At 43.5% G+C, this 27,801-nt stretch overlaps 1 protein-coding gene across 1 annotated transcript; it reads right to left on the bottom strand.

The window, feature by feature from the left end:
• Positions 1 to 2,846: 2,846 nt before the first annotated feature.
• SDC1 (syndecan 1) lies at positions 2,847 to 25,850 on the bottom strand. Its single transcript, XM_044445156.1, has 5 exons — positions 25,652 to 25,850; positions 5,980 to 6,064; positions 5,211 to 5,797; positions 4,687 to 4,834; positions 2,847 to 3,345 (listed from the first exon to the last, which is right to left on the bottom strand). Exons 1-5 carry the CDS (start codon positions 25,709 to 25,711, stop codon positions 3,179 to 3,181), a joined length of 1,047 nt encoding a protein of 348 aa, XP_044301091.1. The 5' UTR covers positions 25,712 to 25,850; the 3' UTR covers positions 2,847 to 3,178.
• Between the last annotated feature and the right edge of the window lie 1,951 nt (positions 25,851 to 27,801).

The raw sequence follows: 27,801 nt of genomic DNA, 5'->3' as shown, positions 1-27,801 counted from the left end.
TCTCTCCGGTCACTTCTTCTGACTGCCTGATCAAAGAATGGCTTCGCATGAGAGCAGTCCCGTTTGATCAGACTGAAGGCTCATCGAATACAAGCATGCTCTTCCCACGGTGGCCAAGAGGGTCCTCATCTGAAGAGCAGCAGCCCCCACCCTGCTTGTGTTCCTGTACACAGTAGTCAGAAGTGTTTTACCCGTGACACTAGAAGCAAAGAATCCCAATGAGCAGGCACCATTGGCTCCCCGCTCCCCCATGAGCTTATCTAACCCCTTTTAAAGCCATCCAAGTTGGCAGGCATCACTGCATCTTGCTGTCGGAAATTCCAGCCACGCGCTGTGTGAAATAGCGCTTCCTTTGGTATGTCCCACCATTCTGCTTCCCCAGAGGACACCATGGTCGAGTTCCATGGCAGAGAGAGAAAAATGTCTCCCTACCTGCTTTCTCCAGACCAAGCATAATTTTATATACATCATGTGATCCCTCCCCACACCCCCCTCTCTTTTCCCATACTGAACAGTCTCAAAAACTGCCACAGAATTACCTGAACCCTCCCATCAGTTTGGTCAAAGCAGCCAGGCAGGTGCGGCAGAGGAAACTGCCTTATACCGAAACAGACCTTGATCCCTCTAACCCAACAATGTCAGCACTGACCTGCAGCAGCAACTCTTCCCAGTCCGACTATGGCGTTAACTGCTAGTGAACCTGAAACCGTCTTCATGCAAAGCACGTGCTCTGCCACAAAGACACTTGCCCAAAACTACCACTGGCACCATAACGCAACATGTGCTGTAGTACCCAAAGCCCCACACAGCACCTTCAAAGCAGGATTACTGGGGAATAAGCTTTCCCTAAGCCGTAGCTCACATCAGACCCACTGGATACACACATGGAGTCCCCACTGGAGCCTCAGGCCTGCTGAAAGGTGGTGTATATAATCTTTTACATAGGAAAAGTATCATTATTTATTTCATTTAAACCAAGTTAATGAGTCAAGGCAGTCGTCTGCATTTAACACACAAATTTAGAGCCCTGCACGTCGTGGATTGTTCTAAGGAAGTATTTTGTGCAGCTCAGAATATGCTGAAAATAAAACCTGAGTAGGAAAAGGTGGTTCAGGTAATGACTTCAGACGATTCATTTTGGCAGACTGCCTTTTTATTGCATGTGTACGGCTGTGGAATACAAAAAAAGAACCAACTGAAGAACTTGCATGTGGAAAATAACTGTTGGTCCATATGATTTAAAGTTACAGGATTCCAGTTTCAGCTTGACCATTAAAACAACAACAACAACCCTGCTTTACCATTTTTCTTGCCAAACAGAAGGGTTTCTTGAATCAAGAAAGGTCAGTGACAACCTTTTCTTACATAAAAAGGACAGAACACTACTTAAAATCTCATTGTAAAAAGGAAGTTACGTACAGTCGCTTTGCACTGACTCTAGGTCACAGGTTGACAGCATGCTTTTTCACCAGGAAAAAAAATATCATTTAACTCACCAATATGAAGATCAAGAGAGGTGGTTTGCCTGCTTGCTTGCTTTTTGGCAGGGAGATGGAAGACACCAACTGCATGATCAGCAATTCACAATTATACTTCAACTGAAGCATTTACTCCTTTGTGCCCAGTTTTGGGACTGTGTGTTTACTTACAGGGTGCTACTGTCAACCTACCCTTTTGCTAGGAACAGAAAGTATTGTTGCAAGCCAAGAGGTGTAAACAGTGAGATAAAGAAAAACCTAAATGTGGATATATGCATTTTTCTTTAAAACAGAACAAAAAACCAAGAACCCAAATCCTTTACAGAATACTTGTTTAGCATAGATCATTCACATCCGTATCATCCTGTACATTACAGAAATCATACACCTACACTTACTTTACACTAGCTACCTGTTTTTCAAAAGAGCTTTTCCTCCCCTTCCTCCACACACAGTGTACTTAAAACACATTTAAATACTGCTTTGGAAGTGCTGACATTCATTTATTTGGTCCCATTGATGCACAACCCAACAAGACACCTAACATTACATTTGGACACACAAAGGAGATGAAGGCGCACCATCCATCCATCATTAACCCCCTCTTCCTCACAGAATTCTTCTGAAGACATTTGATCTTCAAACTTTGCTCTAACACAAGTTGGACTGAGATAAAAGCCAGCCATGAATATGTCAGAGGCTCCCCCCTCCCCGCAGGCTCTGCATGCTGAGCCTCTGCTCCTGGAAGTCCTACTACAAACACCAGGCTAAGAAGATTCTAGTCCCTGGGATCTGGCAGCAACAGGAGCTCTCATTACCCTTAGCATGCTCTGTCTTGAGTATTGCATGCCACACCCAGCAACTTAGGCAGTGTGTCGAGAGAGAGAGAGAGGGCTTGACAATCCAGTGGAAGGACAGCCGCTGTTGAAAGCACAGTGTGGAAGAGGCAGATCACAGGCGGTGGCCCTGGGGCTACTATGGGGACTCTGCACACAGCCAAGAACACACTCAGTAGGACCAGAAGAACCGGAAAAGGGTGCACACCCCAATACCCACCGCTCCCCATGTGTCATCTCTGTGCTGACTCAGGTTTTGATGCACCGTGCATAAAATGCGTCCCATTGGATAGTCGCATCTCTAACTTGGCAAGGGCCATGTTTTTTTTTAAAGTAACCACGCTGGACAGACTGTTTGGGAAGAATCTTCCTTCCCACACTGTTCCCACGTTTGCCTGCAATATAATGATTTAGTGTTATCACTGAAAAGGAAAAAGTAACTGTTGAAAGCCACGTAATAACCTTTAAAAAAATAAGAAAAAGGAGGAAGAATGTACCTTGAATTAAACAATGGTGGCTAGTAAATACCGGGGAAGGAGGAAGCGTCTTTAATACACACACATTGTACCTTACTAATTTCTTGACATGGTCGTAAGACATCAAGACTATATACAATTGGATTGTTATTTTCCCCCAGGAGTCCATAGATAAGACAGAAGTCCTACTTTTCAGGAAATCTTTGTGCAAGAAAGCAGATAAGGGTTTTATTCATCCAGATTGACTTTGGAAAAATATAGTAGTTCCCAATGGCAAGGAGACAGAGGCTGAAACTCAGTCTTATGGCTTTTCGTTTCCCCCCCTTAAAATGCAGTGAGAACTCATGGTGTCCAGAGACAGAAGAAAAGTGTCTGAAGTTCAGTTTGTTCATGCATAGAATTCTTCCTGTTTGTGTGGTTTTTGGTAGCCACCATTGGATTGCTTTGGCTCATCCAGTGAGTAACTTCCTTCATCTTTTTTCTTCATTCTGTACAGCATGAACACAACTAGGGAAACAGCAAACAGCAAGCCTACTAATCCACCAGCAATGACCCCTGTGGAAAAGACAAAGATTCGGTTAATGTTTCCAGACTAGATAAAAGGTATTCTCTTCCTCCACGAGCAACCAGTGCTTTGAGCCATCACCTGGGCATGCCACTGAAAAGCTGTCCACATGGCAGAAGTCTACAGACTGCATCTGGACAGGGGAATGTGTGCCCCCTTCCAGATGCTGGGTTCTAATTTCCACGTGTTCTAGCCTGCATGGCCAGGGATGCTGGGAGTTGTAGTCAAGTATGTGTAGACCATAGGTTTTCCACTCCGCTCTAGATGACACAATCCCAATGGTTGCCTGTTGGGTCTACTTTTCCTTCAAGAATGGCATTTGCTCCTTCTAAAACACTCTCAGCCAAGCCTGGCCTTTTGCACACACTCTCAAGCTCCTGCAGGCTATAGGCTGGGAGGTCTGCAACTCACTGTCAGCCAGGACCTGCAAATGCACCAACTAGATTTCTGAGGTCCTCTTCCACTCCCCCGTTTTCCTCCCATACCTGTCCCCTGCCCCTGCAGCTGCCTTCTGCTGTGCTGTGCTAGCAGACTGCTGCCATCGTGCTTCCTCACTGCTGAGGCCGGCCTGGCAGGAGAACGAAGCAGCAGCAGAAGTGGCCACGGGGGGAAAACAGAGTGCAACAATGAGGGCATGAGGGCAGGAAATGAGGGAAGACCATTCTGAGCAGGAAGGAAGGGGAAGAGGAAGAGGAAGCAGGTTGGTCAGGAAAAAGGAAATCTTCCAAGGAGGGTCATTAAGAAAGTGTGAATCCTAAAAATAAACCCTGAAACTTACTACTGAACAAATGTGCCTTAGGCCTGGAAAAAAAAAACTAACAAGTGTGCCCTGAAAAGGTTGCCTACTCCCATTCTAGACAAAGTTCCAAGGAATTCTGGCGTGCAATTCAGTAGTGCAAAGGAAATTGTCCCATTTGAATGAGGGATGGAATGAAAGCAATACCTGGATATTCTCAGCAAGCACTACAGACATCAACCACAAAAATGCTATGACTTTAATCTGCCTTTAATCTACTACATGGATTGCCAACAATGTCTGCGCTTGACTTATGCATAGCCCTTTACCTAGCCCTTGCTACTGAGGCATACAGCTCCTGGTTAACAGACTCTGGCCTATCGGATCATGAACAATTATTACTGTTATGCTGATGTCAAAAGTTAGCTTGCAGCCAATTCATGCCATGACTACTTATATAGTAATTAAACCAAAAACATGCTTGCAGCTTAGCCACAGATATTAATATTACTGGACACCATACTAGGAGTGTCTTGCTTAGCAGTAGAGAGTATGCATGTGTGTGAGGAAAGAAGGAAAATCTAATTTTATATACCTCCTAGAACTTCTTTCCTGTCCATGATTCCTTGTGGGGCTCCTTCAGATTTTGAATCCTGTGCTCCTGAATCCAATTCTGCATTGCGCGATTCAGATTCATCTCTTATTACTGGTGTTTCATCAAGTATAGTAAATACAAAGTCTCCCTGTAAGGAAGAAAGATTACGTCATTTACATTTCTTCTCCCTCATTTCAGCAGGAACACATTTTCACACAATTTGCATATTCTGAAAGAGGGTAGTTCACTTAGTTTACAAGCTACCCTTACCAACATGCATTCAAGGTCTGCATTTAGACAGTCATAGTACCAGTCAATAGCACAGCTAAAGAGACTAATAGGTTAATTGATTAAGGCATGGTTATAAAAAGACAGACTCTGGGAGACGGTGAAAGACAGGAGGACCTGGAAGAATGTTGTCCGTGGGAACGCAAAGAGTCAGACACAACTTTGCAATTGAACAACAACAACAATGGTTAAGAGATCAACTTAAAGTAGCATAGACAACAGCATTTTATCTTCACCTCAGCACCCGAACCATCCTCAGATATTAAGACATTTTCAGGCTGAGAAGAGCTCTCTTCATAGACACTAGTGGACGCTGTAGTGGACACTGTAGTGGACGCTGCAGTGGACGCTGCAGTGGACGCTGTTGTGTGGCTACTGATACCTGGACTTCTCTCACTTGTAGGCACGAAAGCAGGACTTTGCTCTTCAGCATGAGATAGATAGTGCTTGTTATGGATGTCTTCAGGCTCAATGACTCCACCGGAGCTAGAGGCATGCGCACTTGTAACTCTGACTGTGGAATCAGGATGATCAATGACTGGGACCCCTGTTGTTTTCACTGTGGACCGTGTTGTTGCTTGCTGAGCAAAGGAATTCAGGCCATCCTCTTCAACAGCTACCACTGGCTTTTCAGGCATGAGATCAATTAATGGAAACAAGGTTGTGCTCATAGGAGGTACAGATACTCTCGTATAGTCTTCTACAGGACTGTGTGTTCCCAGAACCTCAGGCTGGTTATCTCCCACATCAGTGGACACTGCAGGTATCAAGGATGTATTTGTGCTTTCTCCTTTGGAAATCGCAGGAACGACTGAGGAAGAAACTGAACATCAAAATTCATTTAGTCGATGTTCTACAAGGGCACTGTATTAAAAGCAAGTTCAGCCAAGATTCTGAGAAATGCCATCCCATTCCCTGACCACTCAACTCCATCCAACAACCATCACACCCCTCCTTTGAAGTAAAACACTGATCACAACTAAACGCGCACAAATTTAAGCATACCTTCATCACCAGAGCCAGAAAAGGGATCTTCATCATCGCCAGATGAGTCCTGGTCTTCAGGAGGGAAGCTTGAGTCACTCGGTTGCTTTGGAATAGAAGAGCAAAAGAAATTTCAGGGTAGGCTCAGCAGATTTTACTAAACAGTAGCAAAATGTCCATTCTTTTGCTAGGTGGGGTACACATGGCATGGGCGCTTCCATATCACTGCACTCAGTCTCTGCCTGCAAGGGGGCACCACATATTTGTCTGTGCTTTCTACACAAAGATACAAGGCTGCCCTTGCTTGTAGCAAGAGCTGGGCACTCCAGCACCCTGGACAGAGGGCCAGATTTGTTACCAAGTGCAATGTTTTATGCATTCCTCCCAAGAGGGAATGGAGTACCTGAGGACACAACTGAAATCTCCTAGACCCTGCTGAGTAGGGTTGCAATGATCTTATTGGGAATCCTGCTCTCTTCGTGGTGTTTGGCTGTCTCATCAAGCGAACTGAGAGGAAGTCCATGAACAAGCAGCTACCCCAAGGTATGTGAGTGCGACGGCCGCCCTCCTGCCCAAGTTCCCCTAAAGACCCACATCTACCCTTCAGCCAGGCAGAAGGGTCAACTAGTTGCTCAGAATCAGAATTCTCTCAGCTGGAAATGGAGAGTGAGTGGAAGCGCACTCAGGAACAGCAAATTATATCAACTCTTGATATAATGCATATCAACTCTCTCTGGGCATACATCCTAAAAACAGGATGTTCTTTCAGGAACACTCATTTTTTGCTACATATACACAAATGTTATCCTTAGCATATGCTTTTGTCTCTACAATTCTACAAAATGTCCAATAAAATAATTTCCCATACTGCTTTGGAACATGTTTGAATATCACTTGTAAGCCATATTGTATGTTTAATAAATAAATAAAACATTCTTTCCCCCAAGCAAATATTTTAGTTCAAATATTTTACACATCTTGGAGAAACTGTTGATATATTTATCATGCACATAAAATCGACAAGGATTACATTTTCAGTTCCGTATAAGCCACCTTATACTGAAAGTGAATTTTTAAAAATGATTTTTAATTTTTTAAAAATTGTAAATGTACATTTTTCTTAAAACAAAACATAGGAAAGTGATCCAATTAAGAGCTTCTCTCAGTGAAACTGGGAGATGGAACAGCAGACCCCTACAAGCGCTCAAGTCTGGCACTCTAGAGGGGCAAGGAGCACCCTAGAGCCCAATCTGGAGGGAACAAGGAAATACAGGGACAGGAGAAATCCCTGTCAGGCCGGAAAACTCCCATTCACATAACACTGGGCTCCACCCCACATTAAATAGTCTAGGTACATGCACGTTAGCCCACAGTTAGCCTCTAAATGGAATCATTGCAATAATTGATTTAAAAGTAGCTTTTCCGAGTAAATGATGAATCTGACCATTTCTCAGTTATGAATAAGTACACTCCACTTACCAAACATATTTTGTTTTCACCTAATGAAAATAAATTGCTCTGGTCTTTCCAGAAACAATTTGTTCTTATTCCGATCAACCACAGGCAATTTGCTTTTGTTTGCAGTTGTGCTTGCGATGATGGGGCTATCAGAGTAAAGCAGAAAGGAGCAATAGGGAAAGAAAGAGAGGACCAAGCTGTCCAGTGCATTGGCCCTTGCGCTTTCCTATTTAACCCCCCAAATGGTCAAGGGTGCTGATCATAACACGTTCCCTTATGAAAAAGTTCACAGACATTCCCTCTTTGGGCAAAAAATGAAAGCATGCACAGCAGACACAGGGCAAGAGACAGGTGCAAGGTGCGGCTATAACCCCACAAGTGTGTAAACTATACTGTGGCTCACGGCCACGCAAGGTGATGCTCCTGCACACTAATGCACCCCCAGACACCTTCCCTGGAACCCCCCCAAGAGGCCCATCCCCCCCTTTTGTAATTAGCATTTTTAGCAGCAACTTCGACTACTGTGAAATGGCTTCAGCTGGTGCGAAAATTGTGGGTTCAAATGACCCCACCTCTGCCTTGCATTCTGTCTTTCAGGAAGGTCCTTTGCCATGGCTCAATTTATGGTGCTGCCCAGGCCAGTCTCCCAAATAGCCATTTGTATCCAGGATTGCTTATTCCTGCTCTAGTTGTAAATCAATGCAGTGTAGTGATCAGATCTGCACCACTGCTTAAGGATGTATGAAATAGTATCAGTAGGAAACTCAATTTCCATTTCTATTTTTCTTTGCTGATTTAAGTCTATCCACCTGCTTTGCACTAAAGAGTGTATAGAATTCAGTTTCAGAGCAGTTCTGGTTCATTTTCAAGTAAATATCACTCTTTCATTTCACTTAAGTTTCCCTGAAAGTTGTCCTTGACATACTAAGCGCTTTTCAATGTGTTTGGGAATTTTTTTTGCTCATTCTTACAAGTGTTTATGCAAGCACTCAAAATTCCAGAGAAGGCATAAAAACGGATATGCTAGTGACTTATGCACCCTTTCCTGACATTCAGCTTTTGGCATGGGGAGCCATTCACTGTTCCAGTGCAGAGAGAGCAGGAATCTCTTTTCTCCTCCCCACTTTGCATGATGCATGTGAAGGCATACAAGCTTCCTTTCTTGCAGCTTGGCTGGGATAGCATAGGCTGCTACTGTACCAACTGCATGAAAGCAAGCACTGCCCACAATACTACATATTTACAAGCTGGAAACAGACTGCTAATATGCTAAATTTGAATGGGAGTATGAAAGGTGCAAGCATCACCACTTGCATTTCTTGGGAGGTGGAAAGCTGTACTCGATGTCAGGCCATCAAATATCTGGCCCAGCAACAAGGTCATCACTGCTAGAGAATCAAAAACATCTTCTGCTCTCTGAGCATTTAAGGTACTTCCCAAAGGATGTTTTTATTACACTATTGTCCTACCTCATTCACAGAATTTTATGTGGGGGGAATGAAGTCATCTTCCACTCTAGCCCCCAACCTCCCTTTTTCCACCACAGCCTCTTTTGTCTTTTTTCCATAAACCGAAAAATCCACTGGATAAGGAAAGATGTGTAAGTTGCACAATGTTTTTCAACTGTTTGTGCTATAAGCCCACTGCCTGGCAGCACCCTTAAACTGCTAAACCACAATTCTACTCACAAGATAACTTGCTCTTTTAAAAGACTCTGGCTCCAATTCTGAGAGACATTAAGAACAATGAGTTCAGTCGTTTCTGAGCACCAATGAACGGCAGCTGGATACATCAACGGCTATCTGCTCTTTTTAACTACATATGGTGTTGTTGTTTTTTAATCAAGCAACTGGTAAGGCAATGAAACAACTTGTAAACGTTACAACTTGAACCCTGGACTAACTGCTTTTCATTCTATTTACTTTTAATTTTTTATGAGCTGCGTAATATCGAGTACTGTGCACTGTACTCAACTTCAGCCAACTGTGCTTCAAGCAGTTTTTCCAACTGCTTAGACAAATAAATGCATGGCTCTTGATGTACGTTGCTTATAACGCAGTAGCTGAGTTGAAGCAAAATGCTAGGCTGAGGTTCTCAGCGGACAAATCACAACCCACCTCAGATGCATGGCTGAAGGTTTTGCTTCCCGAAGGAACAAGTTGGGTGAGAGCTGTAGATGGAAGATTGGCAATAAGCATATTGCCGTCGCTTGAACCAAGCAGGGCAGGCAGAATGAACTCCACCTGTAGAAAATTGCTGGGCTGAAGGCTGCCCCATGGGGAAAGAAAATCTATGCCTACAAGAACTAGTACACAGAAGACAGCACAATTAGCATTCCTCTCTACAGTATCCATTTTTTCTTGGCACAACCACTTTAAAGCAGAAGTGCCTTCAGTCACGAGATTCCACACCTGTAGTTCAAAGTGATACTCCAAAACTAGGCCAAATATCATCTATTCAGCTATTAGCATAAACCTAGGTTTGGTTTATGCAATGCCATGGCATTATTTTTGCTTGGCTGCAACTCCACTGGGCCTGCCTCCTACACCCAAAACATTTGGACACATGGCTGATCAGACTCCAGGACGTCCTTGGCAGGGAGACACAACGCAGTTTACATGCTGAATCACTGCTACCTCTCTCAGTCACAGCAAGGCAAGCAGGAAATCCTTTTGCAGACAAGGGAACTCTTGTAATCAGTGCCCAATCAAAGAGAGGGATTATTTTGTTCAGACAACACCCACCGCTCATGGTCAAGGCTTTGACCTGACTTTTCATCTTTCTAGGTATTTCCCACGGGAAGGCTTAAACCCACTGCTTAGTCAGTTACAGTGGCCAGACAGCATAACCTATGAGAAAGGAAATGCATCACAGCAGAGGTTTTCTATTCAAGCCAAGAGGAATGTTTACAGCAAGCATTCAGTGCAACCATTCCTTAAAACCATAACTTTGATTAGCACGATTAAGGCAGCAGAAGCCAAGGAATCCTGGAGTGGCCAAAGACATTTTCCTGGAAAAGGACAATACCCTGAAGCTGACTGGACCAGCAGGTGATTTTTTTGCTCCATGTAGGGATGAGACAGCATCTTCCATTACACCTGAGTGCTAGGCACAGGGGTGGAAGAAGCCTGAGTGATATGCTCAGATCTATCCCTTTGACATCACTGTTGCTCTCCCTGGTACTTCCTCAAATAAATGCAGCAGTGTGGTACCAGTGCTGGCACAGGTCACATGAGTAGAGAAACAACAGCGCAAAGGCACCAGGTTGGTGCCTTTCTCCCACTAATTCAGCCAGAGGGCTTTCCCAGCAGCACTGTCTGTCCTGCTTCGGAAGAAGGCCTTTAGAAGGGACCGCCAGGCAACACAAGCCAACAGCAAATACACATCTCTGACTCAGGAAGGAAGGGACCACCACTAGAGGATGGCCACACAAACCACAGCGTATTCCTTTACACCTCACTCTGAATTTAATTGAGTATCTTGTGTAATACAGCCAATGTACAGGGCAAAATACTTCTGTGGTTGCACATTTCCTTCTCCTGACCTCCATCAGGATGACTGATCAGCTTGGAGAAGGTTTGGCATATTAATACTCCCAGAGCTGTAGCCTTGGAGCCTCTTTCTCCAACCAGGATCACAAGGGTGATTGGATGGCAGGTAATATGCTTCAGTTTTTCTGGTTTACTAAATGCTACTCTTTAGGCACTATGTATTAATTCCTGCTCTTTGAGATACAAACACAAAGACATGTTCAGACAACCCAGCACCATCACTAGCTTCTGAACAAACACAACAGTGACTGAAATAGATTGCTCAACCTATTTCACAGCTCAAGAAATGAAATGTAATTCAGCTTAACTTGATTTTATATGCCAGTGTGCCTAAAAATCTCTTTTGTGGAGGGGGTTACTTTTAATTTAGCAACATTTTCTGAACTCACAAAGCCATTCAAATGCAAATATGGCCACAAACACAACAACCAAGTATTCCAAAAAGCACAGAACAACATATGATAGAGACTTGTTACTCAGAATGATGTAGCAGAAGGTAAGGAATGATGATGCGGAATCAGAGCAGTTAACTCAGCCCCTGCTGATGCAGGGAATCCACAACAGTAGCTTACTTAATAGGTAGCTATCCAGCCTCTAGTTAAAAACCTCTGCCACAGAAGTTAAAAACTTCTCTAGTTAAAAACCTCTGCTCCTCCGTCCCAGGCTGTTGAGCAGATCACACCACCAGGAAATTCTGCCGAACAAACAGAACATTTTCTAATGCTACATTGTTCCCTGGAAAATTTTCCACAACCTGTAGCTCTGCGTTTATTCACAGTTGTCTGGGCTACTGCAATCAATCATATTAGATGGGATAAATATAGGATATGAACTTTTAAGGCAAACATTGACAAACCCTAGTGCTCAGTTGGCCACAGGGGAAGCAGAAAACAAGGAAGACCAACCCTTTCCTGTGCACAATGCCGTTGCACCAGTCTTATACTTCATGTATATGCCCTCTCTTGCTAGCAATTCTTCACTAACAAGCTGAAAGAAAACTCGGATTAAATGAAGGTTGTGGCCACTGCTTGCTTCGCTCAAGAGCATAAGAGGAGCCTTTGCTGGATCAGACCAAGGGTCTACCAAGCCCATCTTCTGTTCACAGAGTGGCCAAACAGCTCCCCCAGTCAGGGCGTGAGTGGAGCCGGTCCCTTCTGCCCAAGTTCCCTGGCCTGGACCAACAGACCCAATCCACCCTTCAGTGAGGCAGCGTGTTCAGCTAGTTCAGAATCAGAATTCTCTCAACTTGAAATGGTACTGATTAGCAGCACATACAGGGAATGAAGCTGAAGGTGCTACTGTTGCTTCCAAAGAATCAACTAGTGATATAAAACGTAACAGTTCTCTTTGGGTGTATAGCCTAAAAACAGTGTACTCTTTCAGGAACAGTCATTTTTGTTCAAGGTATAACTATGTCATAATGTATATGTTATTGTCTCTACATTTCTACAAATTCTCCAATATAATAATTCCACACAGTGCTTTGAACATGTTTGAATATTACATGTAAGCAATACTGTGTGTTTAAGTTAATTTCCCCCCAAGCAAATATTTTAGTTCAAATACTTTGCAGCTATTTGGGAAACTGTTGATATATTTATAGCACACATAAAATTGACATGGATTACATTTTCAGTTCTGATTATGAAATGAAGTATTTAGTGTGCTTATTTAGGAAGAATGTGTTTTGGGATAAAATTCAGTCAAATGAACATATTAATCAGATTAAAAAAATTTAAAGCATCGGAAATTTTTCTAGAAAGTGTTCCAATATTACTTTTTCTAGCACAGCAATGAGTGGAGTAAGCTAGAATCTAACTTTTCTGGAATCTAACTACTGTTATGGGGAAGGCTACTTGCTTTTCTTAAAAGTATTCCCAGCTCTAGTCTGAAGCACATCATTCAGGTATCAGAGCAGGAAGTAATCCAGTATTCTTTATCAATAGGCTATAGCAAATTTGCTCCCATCTTCTCTCACCAAAACTACCAACCAAATTATTCTGTTCTAGGTTCAAGTTTTTTATTATGCAGTGTTTAATTCTGTTATTTCCTCCTGACTTTGTAAAGAGTATACGAATATCACTGAGTCAAGGAGCAAACCAACTCATTTGCACGTAAAAAGTGCTTCAGTGATCTCCATGTTTCTATTCTTAATGAACACAGGTGGCGGCAGAGCCAAGTTAGAGTAAAGGACAACAAACTAGGGTAGCCCCAGCCATCACTGCTGACAGAGAAGGTTTTTAGGTGTTGTGTTCCAAAACATCTGGAAGGAACCAAGTTGCTCACCCTTGCACTAAGGCATCAGAACTCAATTTGGTAATCTCAGGGAACATCCTATATGAATGTCACTTATAAAAAATCCCTTTCACCATCCTGGAAGAAATGCCATTATTATTCCTTGGTTACAGAGAACGGAGCAGAAAGACGGAGTAGCTGGTTACGGCTATACAATGAATTTCTGACAGCCTAAACATGGACCAACGATTGGTACCGAAAGTTGTTATATTCATGGAACATCTCTATTTTGTATCTGTTTCCTGCAAACAGAATCAAGAGCTGATCAGAGCTTCTGTTCAATCTGAGAACATGCAGAGATCTCCTTTCCACCAGTTCCACCCACTGAGGGGAGCGCCAACAAACTCACACGCTGCATGAAATTGCAGATTATCTTCCAGCTCTGCAAGGTGCACTGAACTGTGAAGGTCATCTACCAGGGCCACCAAACTGAGCACAGCAAGTGCCAGCTGTGTGACATTTAACAGTCTAGCAAGCTTTTCACCTTGTGACAGACACTAATACATAGACGTTCTTCTGCTGATTATTTCCATGAGCTACCCTCAAGGTTTACAATTACATTTTCAGTGAAACTCATTTTACAAGACATTACCAACATGCTTGATGGTGGTATCACCATGCCCCTGACAGATACAAATCTGACTCGCATGTTCCAACAAAGGATTTGTTGACATTCGGAAGACAGACTTCTATATGGGTGCACCTGTCTGTGTGTACTCCAAGACCCCTCCCAAGAGCCACCCCCACCATCAAAAGCAAGTTCAGCCGTGAACAGAAAGAGCTTTTCCAATCATGGCATCTTAATTCTGAATTTCTTCCCAAGGAAAGCCCACCATACCAGTTTTCTTTTCGGCACAAGGTGAAAGCTTTGCTTGCCCAGGCAGTGGAGTTTTATTACCTCTGCTATGATGTTCCCTTTGATTTTTTTTTTTTTAATTCTGATTTTTAAAGGGTTATGCCAGCTGCTCCAAAAGCAGCACATACAAACTTCTCAATTCACACATACATAGCTGACAAAGCATGGTAAGACATGGGCAGAGATTTGTACAAAGGGTTGACCCAAAAGGTAAAGTTTTTCCTAATCTTGCTATTGGAGGTGATACCAGGGGTGGGGTGGGGGAGAAGAAGGGACAAGTCTTCTTCATTCAGGAGACAAAAGGCTTTCGCCTAGCCTTCACCAATACCCAGTTTTGCTATGCAGGGAGGCTTTTGTGAAAACATTTAAGCTCCATGCATGGTGGTACAATCAAGGAGAAATTAGATCTTGCTGAGTGTAGGAGCAGATCCTCAAGATATCTGTGCGGTCCCTTCCCATATGAGGGCAGCTATTTCAGACACGACCAGTTTGAGACATGAACATACTGATGTGGCTCTAATTGCACCACCTGGCCCAATTAGACCTGCGGGAGACCTGCAATTAGGTGATCCTGCATTTTTCAGCTTTACCTCAGGCTGTCACTGTAAACATTAACATAAGATCTTGCAGCTATCACGCCCATTCAGTTTTGATAGAAACGAGTGCAGAATTCAGGGGTAATTAATGTTTTTTCAGATACAGAAATATGACCCTCTTTGATCTGACATCTACACACTGTGCACAAACTAGACTATCATTTGGAATAGCTAGTTAAACTAGGAACCTATGAGTTGGTTGATGGCAGCCGCTTTTGGGAGCCTCAAGTTTCTTTTAAGTTTAGCCCCTTACAGCATTAAGGCAGTAGTTGCCACTGCAGCTGCTTCAGTGCTAAGCCTGACCTCTTGTGCTTTTGTCACATCAGATTCTCCACTTAAATAAAAATGCCTACATGGGGAAATCAAATGCTTTGCATTAAATCAAGGAACTTTACATGGTGCACTTTGCTTTAAATGGCATGACCACATATGCAGCCACAATTCATTGCAATGGAATTCTCATCTTAAAATCAGAATTCCTTGATTTTATTTTTAATTTAAACTATTTCTAGATTGGCTTTAAAGGGGAAAAACCCATTAGCACCAAGGTTATGAATAACTCAATGGCAAGATGTCTTATTTATTTAAAATTACTTTTAGGCTGCCTTTAAGGATAGGTCTACCCTTCTGATTGAATTACACATAATGTTTCAATTAAGTTCAGAAATAAGCAGAAAATAGCCTGCTTCAAACAGTTTGCAAATGCCCCCAAAGTAGTACATTATTCTTTTTTCTTGGTAACACTGTTTTTTTGTGTGACTGGTTGATTGAGATTCCCAAGGAACTCTACACAAACACCATATTAATGTTTTGATTTGCACCACTGCAATGGTGTATAACAACTTTCCCTAACTTGGTGCCCTCCAATTCTGTTGTATACTACAACAGCACCAACATACTAATAAAAACAGTTCAATAAATCAGAATTGCCTTCTAGCCACCTGAAACATAAACCCGTCATATTTATAGACCCTTGGGGTGGGGTGGGGTGGGGTGGGGGGAATAAGCCAATATAGGGTTGAGTAAACCAGAAAGAGCCAGTGTGTTGTGGTGGTTAGAGTGCTGAACTGGGGATCTAAGAGATCCATGCTCTGGCTCCCACCTGGCCATGAAGTTCACTAGGTGGCTTTGGGGCAGTCATTTACTCTTGGCCAAACTTACTTCACAGGGTTGTTGTTGTGAGTATAAAAGGTCCTTACAAGTGGGGAAAAGGCAGAATATAATTGCAATATAATCATAACAACATGAATCTATACTTGTTTTAAAAAGTGAAGCAACTGAGTTCGTTGCTGGGTTAACCACTATGGGTTAGCTGCTGGCTTGTTTCTCTCCCAAATAAACCATCGGTCCAGGTTCACACATCATGCTCAACAACCAACAACACATTCTTGGGTAAAAGGATCAGTGGTAGGAACATTAGAGGCATTGCTCTTGTCCTTTCCCACTTGTGGCTTGTCATTCCACGTGAGCCAAGTGACAGATTCAATGATCTGCAGTTGTAATTGCCCATCTACTACCAGTAAATGTATTTAACTTGGTGAGAAATATTCCTGGGGCAAGACGAATCCATAACGGGGACCCCATGAACCCAGTATTATTCCTTCAGTCATGTCTATGCCAACTGAAACCAGCCAGGCATTTTTTCAGGAGGCAGCCTACTCACAGGCCATACAGTGCCAAGCATAGCAGCACGAAAGTAAGGAAACGCGTATGTACGCATGCTTACCATTTCCTTTTACAAGCATGCTCCTATGCATGCCCACTCCAGGTTGAGTCCAGTGGTACAACTGAATGTCTGAGACTGCCTTTCAGCATTCCAACTGGCAGTGAATCTCCAGGTCTTTTATTAGAGATCACTGAATTGGGGAGACCAGGTGCTGAATCTAAGACATCGGTCTGAAAAACTCATTCTGCATTTTCCTCAGCAAGATAGTCTTTCCACTTGGTCAGCAAACTTTTTACAATAATTTATGAATTATGATTGTTGTATAAATCATATACTGATTGTATAAGTCATTTAAATACTGGACCATCACAGACCTCCTTGGTCTTCAGAGTTTTCAATTCTTCTTCACTGTTGTGCTTCTTCACTTCAACTGTATGAGGAGTGACCCATGGTGGAACTAACAAGTTTGCCTAGTTTTCAGATTATCTTCTTATTACATCTAATATTTTACTAAGATTAGTTTTCACTGTTAGATAATAGAAATTAATGGTTGGTTACTGAGTCAAGCCATAGTCTGTGAGCTCCTGAAGAAATGCTATTGGCTAAATAGGAATTTGCTAATGAGTAATAAGCACCCAGGAGAACACCAAATTTAAATACAATGCTCTTGCTTTAAATTTTTATTAGGATAAGTTATCTTCATTAAAAAAACAAAACAAAAACAAGATACCACCAGAAGTTTAAGATAAGGGGCTCTCAGAGTTGTCTATACAATTGTGGGCCAACCAACATTGTAAGAGCTTGAGTTTAACCTTAACACTAACCCTAGCCTTTTATTTAAATAAAAAATTTCAACCTAAAAAAAATTTCAACCTAGCCCTCTTTTAAACTCATCATTCATATTTTTAACAATATGGAATGTACAGAGTTATGACTTTAAGATGGCAATACCAATGATACAGGGACATGCAGTACTCCCAGACCTGGCTTTTCCGCTCTGGCAAAAATATTCCTTAATAGAGGAGAGCTGACATGAATCTTCACCTGCCTTACTCTCCAATTGGCAGATGCCAAGCTAAGTAGCTATGGCTTTAATAGAGGGAACTATTTTCTGAAACATTACAATATTTCACCTGTGGTTTTGAATAATACAATTAAAGGCACTGTCCTGTTGACTAGGTCTTTGCTGCTCAGAGGTCCTTCTAAATGTGGAAGCCTCTGCCTTTCCTCCCACCCCGGTGAAGCCTGCAGGGAAGAGGAAAAGGGAGAGGCAATCTTCACTTTCCCATACGTCAATCTCCTGTTTCTGCTGGACAGGGTTATCAGCCCATGTACTGAAGATACTTCAGGAGGAGGAGCAAAAGAACCTGGAGGAGGTTCAGGAAAGCTAGCATTCTGGCCTCATCAGTATCACCCCCTCCCACTGGAATGTAGGCCCAAGGCCGAGAGCATTTTTACAAGCCATCTTATGTGCTCTAAATTTATTTAATAATGATGTGTGACTGTTGACTTTTCCCCTTTTTTGATAGAAAAAACCTTCCCCATCCTCATTAAGGATAGCTGAGAGCACCCTATTTCTGCTTGCTCCACAAACCAACAACTGTGATCTTTTCAAATGCTAACCAAAGAAGGTAGATTCAGATCCAGACATTTTGCAAAAACAAGAGCTATGCTGTAAGAATGGGGAGGGGGAAAGTGAAATAGTTCATCTGTTTTAAGGAATGAGTCCCTACTCCTATTTAGGTCAGAAATTCCTCCTTGTAGGGAACCTACACCCGTGTCTGCCTAACAGCAATGATTCATAATGTCTAGCAGTCTTCAATGTCATGTGTTTTCCCCTCAGTGGGGGAAAGCAGCTCCAAAGCTCTTCAAAGGATAACTGTGAAGACCTGTGAATACTAGCAAGCACCATTCTATAAATTACAAGTTCCAAGAGAAGTTCATCTTGAGGGGTACTTAATGCTGGCCTCTCTCCAGAACCCAGATTCTTAAGGTGCCTTGGGAGATCTGTCTCACTTCCTGCTGTGCAGCCTCAAGCATCCATGGAGGATGCAAGAGCCACACACGCTGCCTAGGACATCTAAAGTATCATTCCATAAAGAAGCAAGGAGAAGGCCCTGATAAGTGTATCACAAAATCTCTCATGATAGAGCAAAATGAAATTTGGTATCAGTTGAAGACTTCCAGACTATAAAGTTGCCAGAACTTCAATGAAGATGCCGTTATTAGCACACCGAGGCCACAGAAGCCTCAGAAGAGCCACAGATCCAGGACAAAAATTCAAGTACAAGAAACAGATTGTCTATGCAGTCACAAATATAATTATGCGTATGCTTCTTGCCAGCTTATTGTTTCCTGCCCAACGTGCTGAGATCCACTACACTGTTAGCCAAAAGGTTCCTAGAGGTGCACTAGCTGTCAAGTCTAAACAGGCCTTAGAAGAACAAGTAGTCCCTGCCAGTCAGCACTTAGATCATCCAACATGACCTTAGGCTTACATCATGTCGGTCTAGATCACCTGAAGCCCACAGGGCCTAGCAATCCCAGCTGTAGGTGAGTGGAGTTCTGACTATGGATGGAAAATGACCTATCAATTTCCTCAGTTCACTAGCATTAGTCATTTAAGACAAATATTTTTACAGACAAATGCTTTGTTTAGGAGCTTCCCTGTCTCTAAACGCAGAGAAGCCATGGTTTCTTTTTTCAGAAGCAATTACCCAATACTGGAGAGCTCCAAGTAAGCCTTGGGGCAAGTGGGAGGGGGAGAAGCTTTTGATCCCAGAAAGCGCAAGTGACTTTCCTCCTACCCTTAGTTATTCCTAGTGAGATTGGTTTCCTCACTCACTAGACTGAAGTTGAAGTTGTTTAGTCTGCTGCTTGGCTCTGAAGAAGATGCTAATAAAGAGCAACTCAGCATAGTTTATGCAGAGGTGCTGTACTGCCATCTCTCCTATGTTTGAGTCTAGATGCTGCCAAAACACTGCAGTTGAGGCTTCCCACAGCAGCACTTAACCTTCCATTCTGACCCCTGACTTGACACTTGCTCCTAGTTAGAGACACCTCCCTAGCCCTGACCCTAAGCAAGGCTAGTATGACTCTGCTTGCAATGCATATTCTACTTCCTTTCTGCCCAGCCCAGAAAAGGCTGGAATGACCCTTAAACTTTAACTCTAGAATTAAACTCTGCATCTGTGATTGATTCTGATTCTGGTTTGCTGACCTTTTGCCAAATGAAGTAAGAAATACATTCATTGGTGGGCTAAAATTTTCTATCAGTACAATCTGTAGGTATTCCTAGGAAATTCAGTTCAGTAACTGAGGCTAGTATGGTTTTCTATTTAAGCAAATTATCTGGATAATTTGAGGTCTATGAAAATTTGCATGAATATAATAATGCAATTGAGAAAGGATTCTAATACCTAGCCAATTAGCTTCAGTTGCATCTTAATCATCATGTATATCTAAAAAGATAATCTAGGCCACAGAATTTTAGGGATACACCTGAAAACACCCTAGCTATTTCTGTTCCTTAAATAGAAGTAGTTGGGTGTGAAAGTTTAGCATTTGGCATAATTTTCAGCCATTCTCCACCTATCTTCACATTTTCTCAGAACTGACCATCCTCTGCACTCCAGGGAGGTGAATCGTTTTTTTTTTTAGTGAAAAAATACAGTTCAAAATTATGCAGACCTCTCCCATTTTGCAATTATGTCAACTTACTTTATGCATAACATTGTCTAAAACCTTATGGTTTAGCAGTTGTTGCTATGTACTGCCAGCTCCACAACTTTTAACATTGTAAAAGTCTGATCCCATGTAGAGAAGGAACATGAAATACATTTATGTCTCTTCTGTAAGAAACATTAAAATATACCCAAATCTTTAATTTCCCAAGGGTTGTAGATGAAGCCTGACTTTATCAACAGTTAATTAGAGAAGAGTTCAGACCTGTTTAACTTAATTGGAAAAATAGTTGTTTTGGGAGTGCTATGCACTTGACTTTCTTGACATAATTGAGATTTGACAGTATTATAGAGGATAAAATGATATTATATAGGATAGCATTTTCACAGTTTGGCTTAATCAGTCATGCAAGTTTTGAGTTATCTTCTGTCTGCAGTGAAGCAACACTGGGTAGATCTCAATTTTGACAGGGATTAAACTATTTCAGATAAACAGGTTTAGGGCTCCAGCAACCAATCTTTCACTTTAGGACCGTGGTGAACTATGCAACCCGCAAGACTGTCAGTCAGCATTACAGTTAAAATTATGTTTTTCACAACCCTGTAAGCAAGAGAAAATCAGGGGTGAGTGTGATGGTTAAGTATAGGGAAGCCACTACATCCAATTTGCAGATAATGGTGTCTACAGAAAAACCCATTCCTTACTAAAACTCAGGGTTTTCCAACATATAGAGTCAAGAACACTCACCCACTAGATCTAAGGCACAAGCACAAACCATTTTATTTTGTACATTTTGGTCCTAAAAAGTCACCTTGACACAAGTCACCTCACTGAAGAAATCAGTGGGTACTTATTTAATAGTATATTCAGATTGTACTGTAAGAATGTATGAATGTATGTATTGTATGATTAGGAAAGACCATCCATAGTCTACAAAACTTAATTGTGACATATCTAAAGAACTCCTAAGATGAGTTACGAATATGTAAGATTGCAAAGACACAATATGCAAGGCAAGACAAGGTTTACCTATATTCTCAGTAAATAAATCCAGTTTGATAGCTAACATAGACCTGATTCACTTGTAATGACAACCTTTTAAGCAATCCACGGCTTGCCATTCATGAGTTAGAGGCCCACAATGCACCCTTTACTTCACGTTTCACTCCACAATGTACCATCAACTCCTTAGTAGGTTGTTCAGCATGATATTCAAACCCATTATGGGTGAGCTCCTTAAGAGCTAAATCACCCAATGGTTAACCCATAGTTTGTCGTTGGGGTAGTCCAATGCAACAGTTGTTGTTGAGTTAGTTGTCCAATCCCTAAACAACCCATCCATCCAAATTCAGATGTCATGGTCAAAAATCTACAAAGGAGTCAATTGTAGGTTGTTGATTAAAAGCAAAGGTGGCAAGCACACACCACTCTCTCCTGCTTACCCTGTTTGTTTAACTCATGGGCTTCCATTATGTGCAAACTTATACACAGTCAGGAAGGTTCCATGGGTTGTCTACAGCTAGCACTGAAGAACTCAGCATCAAGAATACCTGGTCATTTACTTGGCTCTTGTATAGGCACAAAGTCAACCTTAGGTGCATGAATGTTTCTATGAGAAGCAGCATGGCATTCTGGGAACACATATACATTTTACTTTTTGATAAAGTGCTTGCAGTCTAAATAAAGTTGAAGCTAGGCAGCTTATGGTAGGGATGATTTATAAACAAGTACAATCTAGCTGCAAAGCTTGCCAAGTAATTATGCCCCCTGCATGTGCAACACACACACAGCTTCAACAGATAAAGTTATTCCAGATGTACGTCCACAAAAATTCAACAGTTAAGATACTGTCTCTAAACATGTATACCTGAGTATATTCTCCTACAGCGTCTAGCCTGAAACAAGTGTTAACTATACCAATGTACCTTAACACCAGTTAATACATGCATTCTCACAAGATGGCTTGCATGTGTACATGAGACCTGCCAGATCAGACACAGAGTGGTATTTCATATCACCTAACATCACTACAAACAGATGTTGCAGAACCAATTACTTAGGGAGGCTGTGGGCTCTCCCACACTAGAGGCATTCAAGATGCAACCGGACAGAGGGATGGTTGAACTGCAGTCCAACCATGAGCAGGGGGTTGGACCTGATGGCCCTCTGGCCCCTTCCAACTCTACTATTCTGTGATTCTGTGAACTGGGGAGTCAGTTCACAAACCCACCTGTAATCTATCAAGTAGCATGCACTCCGAATCTGGAACTGTAGCATATCAAGAGTTGGAAGGCAACTGGATGGCCATTTAGCCTAACTCCTGCTCAATGCAGCATACAGCTACAGCATGTGTGACAGATGGTAGTGCAGCTGCTACTTAAATAGCTCCAGTACAGCAAAAAAATACGTTGGGCAGTATGCAATATTACCACAGTGGTCCCACTTGTTCTATTGTACTTATGGGACCCACCATGGGACAGGAGAAAACTAGCGGCTTAAAAGTAACCCTGGACACTCTGGTTTCCACATCAAGACAGGTGAGTCTTCCTTCTGCAAGGTCTGCTGACCTGTCACATTTCTGAAATTATTTACACTTTTCCTTGACTGCTCTTTTCAACCACAGGGTCCCCACTGCTCTAGCACTGAGTCCCACCGGTGTGTCAGTCCACTGGGTATGCACAAACTAGTTAGGATGAACAGCAAAAACTGGAACAAACAGGCAGTTCTTAAAGCCTTGGCACAGGGTGTCGAGTTTTCATCATTTATAAATTAAATAGAATCACCTCTGTATGAGACAGGTGCATGCTGTTGTAGCAGTTACACTGATGGACAGTGTAATCTAACATGGGATTTTCAAAATGAAGTTAATTTGTCAGGTTAGAAACTCTGGGAGTGGCTATTAGACAGGTAATGTATATTGTTTATTCAGTGGCGACATCTGCTGGTTGTAGTGCTTAGGGAAGACACCAGTAATGAAGTTTACTGTAGGCACCAGAGTTTAAACATCAGCAGGCTGTTTTAATGGCTAGTGTTGCTTGTAGGGATGCGACTACAGTCACAGTCTTCAGATTTGTTAGTTCAATAAGTGTTCCAAAGTAATGGATTCAGCAATCACAAAGTGCCAAATGAAGTGTAAACTCCCATTTCTAATATCTAAATGATGCAATTCTATGCACCCTTTTCTGCTCATAAATCCTAATGAAGCAAGTGTGAATGCCTATAAAATGCAGAGTTTCATATAACAAGGACACCAGTGGTGAGCAACCAACAAAGAATACCATGGAGATGGCAGGTGAGTTTTGAGCACTGAATTAACACCCAGATTTCTGCTTTGGTTTCAAGCACACTGAAAGAAAGCAAGATTAAAACAAAAAAAACAAACAAAAAACCCTACAGAATTCCCTCCATTGAAAGGTGCAAAGGCAGAAAGCTACAGGCACCTCAGAAGCACCCATGCTTTCCTCTGATGATCCCTTGCAGCACAACAAAGTTAATGATTATGCTTAATTGCAATGGTACCTGTAATGAAGTCCACTGTTGAAGAAACTACCCAACTGTGATCCAGTTTTCTTCTTTTTTATATGTCGGTTTATTTGGTTATACAGTTTTGGAGAGGAAGGGACAGAGAAATTACTCACTTATGCAAACCATGACTCTTGGTTGTGCAAGCAAAAAAGGGTGGGGGGGGGGGCTCTTTGAAGCCTTATTAGTGTTCTGCCTCCAAGCTTGGGTGTTGTGCATTTCTGCTGTTTTAGGCACTTTTAATCAGAGCCATGCCCTATTTATTTGGCCCTTACAAAGAGCACACTTAAAAAAAACCTTAAGGTCTTTTTTAAGAATCCATACACCTCTAAGGGACTAGTCCAATAAGTTCTTTCTCTGCCCAATATCAGTCTTGGAAACCGAACATTTTCTGCTTCTTCCAGGTGTCTTGTAGCTTTCAAAGTTAGAAGATAAGCACTAGATTCTAGGACTTGGTTAACCCAACCTAACCCAACTGGAAAAACTGCTGGTTTATAAATCATTGTGGCTTATCATGTTGTGTGAACCCAGTCTGTGCTTTTATAGTGTAAAGCTAGTAGGAGTTCAACTCAGAAAACTGGGGAGAAGAACAATCGTACCACAGGGCTAGTAACTGCTGTTTCCAAGAGGTGGTCTGGTGGCTAGAGCAGGGAGCTGGGAGATCTGGGCTCTATTCCTCAACTCAGTCATGAAGCTCACTAGGTGACTCTGAACTAGTCGCTGCCTCTCAGCCCAACCCACCTCACCTCATATTCCTGTGAGGATAATATGAAGCTTTGTAAACTGCCTTGGGTTCCTCACAAGGGAAAAAAAGTGGGCTATCAATGAATTATTATAATAACTGGCATGATTTCCCATCACTGCTTCTTTCCCAGCTTGACAGGCTCAAGCAACACGGGCAAGCTGAGCGTGAGGCACCTGGGGTGGTTACTTAGCAAACCACAGTTGTACCATCCAACCTCATTTCTGGAACAAATGCAATCGGGTGTGTTGTACATATGTCACAAGTTCCATCTGTGCTGATTTCCATACTGCCTCCTATGAAGACATGACATTCACCTCCGTTCAGCTACCACGTTTCAGGCAGGCAGGCATGCCACAAGAGGTCACTGAGTCTTGCACACCCCAAATCTAGTAGCGATTTACATGCATGGGGAGCGGGAAGAAGGGGACCGAAGCCAACCATGAAACGGGCCAAGGCATGCCAGGTCCTGGGGCATGTAGCTCGGCGCTCTGCTCGAGTTGGAACCTGTCTTTCGAAGGAAAAGCCAGCCAGCAGAAAGGGCAACGCGCCGCTCAAAAGAACAAGGCAAATATCCGGCTGACTACAGGGAGGTGAGGAGCAACGAGGGAGGGAAGGAGGGAGGGAGTGGAAGGAGCGCAGCACGAGGGAGGAAGGGGGCTTTGAGGCTAAGGGGGAAAAATTCCAGTCAGGTTATGAGACTCCATGGTCTGGTTTGAATTAAGCCTTCGGGGGCAGCCTCGGCTGGATTCCCCCAGCCAACACAATAGACTATTATGGAGACGCCCCTCTCCTAAACTGAACTTTCGGAAGTCGCTTCTCTTCCCCCAAGAACCTGTGGAAGAGTGAGTGCGAGAGAGTCTGCGTCTGTGTGTGTGTGTGCCTGTGTGTGTGTGGTGGGGAAAGGTGCGTTAGAAAAAGCGATGCGGGACCCCCCCCCCAAAAAAAAAGAAAGGCAAGGCTACACGTGCGCCGTGCCCCACAGATACCAACTGGAACCGCTTTACAGGCACTGGGAGGGCGCGCGGCGAGAGAAAGGGGGCGGCGAGGCTCCCTCTTCCCTCCAAGTCAATTGTTCCGAGAGAATTCGGGTCTCGGCGCGGCCGGGCCCTTCCCCAAGACCGCGGGACCTCTGAGAAAGAAAGCAATATAAACTCCTGCAGGGCTTATTAAAAAAAAAAAAAAAAAGCCCTTGTCTTTCTCGCTCTCCCCCCTCCTTCACTGCCCTGACCACGTGCAGCCGCGCCTTCCAGGACGCCGGCCAAGCGCCAACCCGCCACAAGAAAGCCGCCCTCCACCTTCCCAGTCCGGGCGGCTACTCACCGCCAAGACCGCCTGGAAGCAAAAGACGAGCACGCACAGCGCCCCGGCCGTCTGGACCATCCTCGCCGTTTCGAAGCAGCCGCCTTCCGAAGCACACACGGGAGCAAGTCTCCTGTTCCGTCGTCTTTTGCCGCCGCCGCTGCTTCTCCTCCCAACGACTGCTGCAAAAAGCAAAAGTAAAAAAACAAAAAACAAAAAAGGAGCGCCCAGGACCAAGCAGGACTGAACTCTGGCTTCCAGTATAAATCGAAGGCGACAACCTTCACCTGGCCCCGCCCTCGCCGGGACGCGGCCACGCCCACACCCGCCACGCCCCCTTTCCTGGCGGACCATAAGCAGCGTTTCCTCCGCCCGTAATGGTCGTGTCCTCGCTCTTCCGCCCGTCCTCTTTTACCGAGGCTTGAGAAATTATTTGCTTCCCGGGCACGCACCCCATTCATCATGATGATGATAATGAAGAATAAAGTCCTTCTTCATCTTCATCACCTTCACGGGAGATTTGTTCCAGCCCCTGATTTCACACGGTCCTATCTAACAAGCCCTCGGCGGTTCCTGCATTGCTACGCTCTGCCTGCATCCCACCCTGGGCGGCTGCGATGCTCACCCCAGCCATTCCCGCTCCCTTTCTCAAACCCGGCTCACCCCCTCCCGGGGAAAGGGAAGAGGAGGAAGAAAGGGGCGGTGGCGGCGAGAGGACGCGTCCCCAATCTAAAGGATCGGGGAAAATTCCCCCTCCGTGGGAGACCCCGCCTAGCGTATGTGAATGCAACGAGGAGACTTCCCCGACCCCGGGCACCTCCAGTGGTGATCCTTTCAGTCGTAATCCAACATCTCTGGAAGGCGCGCCCAGGTCGGGGAAGGCTGACCCATAAAGAGAACAAGCCAGAGTTTGGCACCTGGGGGGGGGGGGGGGGGGGGATTAGGAAAGCCCGCCAAATCCCGGGCACGAAAGGGAGAGCACGATCGCCAGAGGAAAAAAACCTGCAATCTCCAAATGCTAGAACTAGATCAGACCCTTCGGATTTCCCTCATTTCCCGAGCTCCTGGGAACTCTGAAGGGAGCCCAACGGGCATGCTTAAGCCCTTGAGCAGAGGGATGCATGCTCGGAGTCTGGGCGCGACTTCTGCTCCCTCCCCTCTTCTACGTCTCGCTCCGCATGCGCGGATCCAGATTTCAAATACTCCCATTTGATTGGGACCTGGATTCGTTACAGATCTTATTCTTTAAAACTAGAGCCTGGGGAGAGAAAAACTAAGTAACACGATATCTTTTAATAGACTCAGGGTTGCCATGCTGTTGATGTCTGCCAAGCAAGTTATCCTCCCCACATCCCACCTCCGCTGCTTATTTTTTGTTGGGAGGGAGGTGAAATAATGAAGAAAAAAAAAGTACACCAGCTATCAGGTAGCTATAAAGACACCAAAGAGCAATATCTGAAAGTAGTGAGATGGTTATTAATCGTCAGACAGCAAAGCCAAAGGTGCAAGTTCAGTGCATCCATGTGACGGGTGTGTCATGTAGTTACTTATTTGCAAAGCTCAGAAATCCCATTGCATTTGGAGGCACTATCTCTGTAGTGGGGAAGAAGATATGGCTTAATCAGAAAGATGATTGCTAGGATATATTGTCATTTGACCAATGGGTAAGTTTTATGTTTATTTCAGTTTTTGGTATGCTTTAAATAAATGTTAATGGATGGTCATTCTTATATGCATTATGCTTCTGTTCTGTACTATCATTACTTATATTGCTATTAGCATATGCAGATGCTTGTCTCTTTATTTGCTATGAATGCATGGAACGTGTTCTTCGCTGGAGTAAGAGCTTACTGGTTTCATCAGACTGGAATGCTATGAATGTTCATTGCTTTTAGACTGTGGTTGGTGGTGAGCTGCTCTGCCCTTATGCAGGGACTCTTTCTTTCTGAGTTGACCCATTATAGATCACTATCTTCCTTTTACCATGTCAGATTGGGAACATCAACAATTATGCACCCTGAGCCTACACAGAGATGTCTCCCTACTTTCAGTTGGACACACTCCCAAGAAAGGCTCACAACATTAAGCTTGCACATTTAAAACTCAAGAAGTGATCTTTGCTGCAAGTAATTCACCATTATTATTGTTGTTTAAAGTGTGGCCAAAATGCT

This window comes from Varanus komodoensis, unplaced genomic scaffold (assembly GCF_004798865.1).
Source record: "Varanus komodoensis strain SLA01 unplaced genomic scaffold, ASM479886v1 scaffold47, whole genome shotgun sequence".
Taxonomy (NCBI): Eukaryota; Metazoa; Chordata; class Lepidosauria; order Squamata; family Varanidae; genus Varanus; species Varanus komodoensis.
Note: the sequence above shows the minus strand (reverse complement) of the source record. Positions and strands in the feature narration are given on the sequence as shown.

Coding starts and splice junctions, on each gene's coding strand:
- SDC1 (XM_044445156.1), bottom strand. CDS start 25,711: ATGGTCCAGACGGCCGGGGCGCTGTGCGTGCTCGTCTTTTGCTTCCAG. Junction 4,835..5,210: donor AGGATGGTTCGGGTGCTGAG/GTGAAGATAAAA, acceptor TCTTCCTTACAG/GGAGACTTTGTATTTACTAT. Junction 3,346..4,686: donor CAGGAAAGAAGTTCTAGGAG/GTATATAAAATT, acceptor TCTTTTCCACAG/GGGTCATTGCTGGTGGATTA.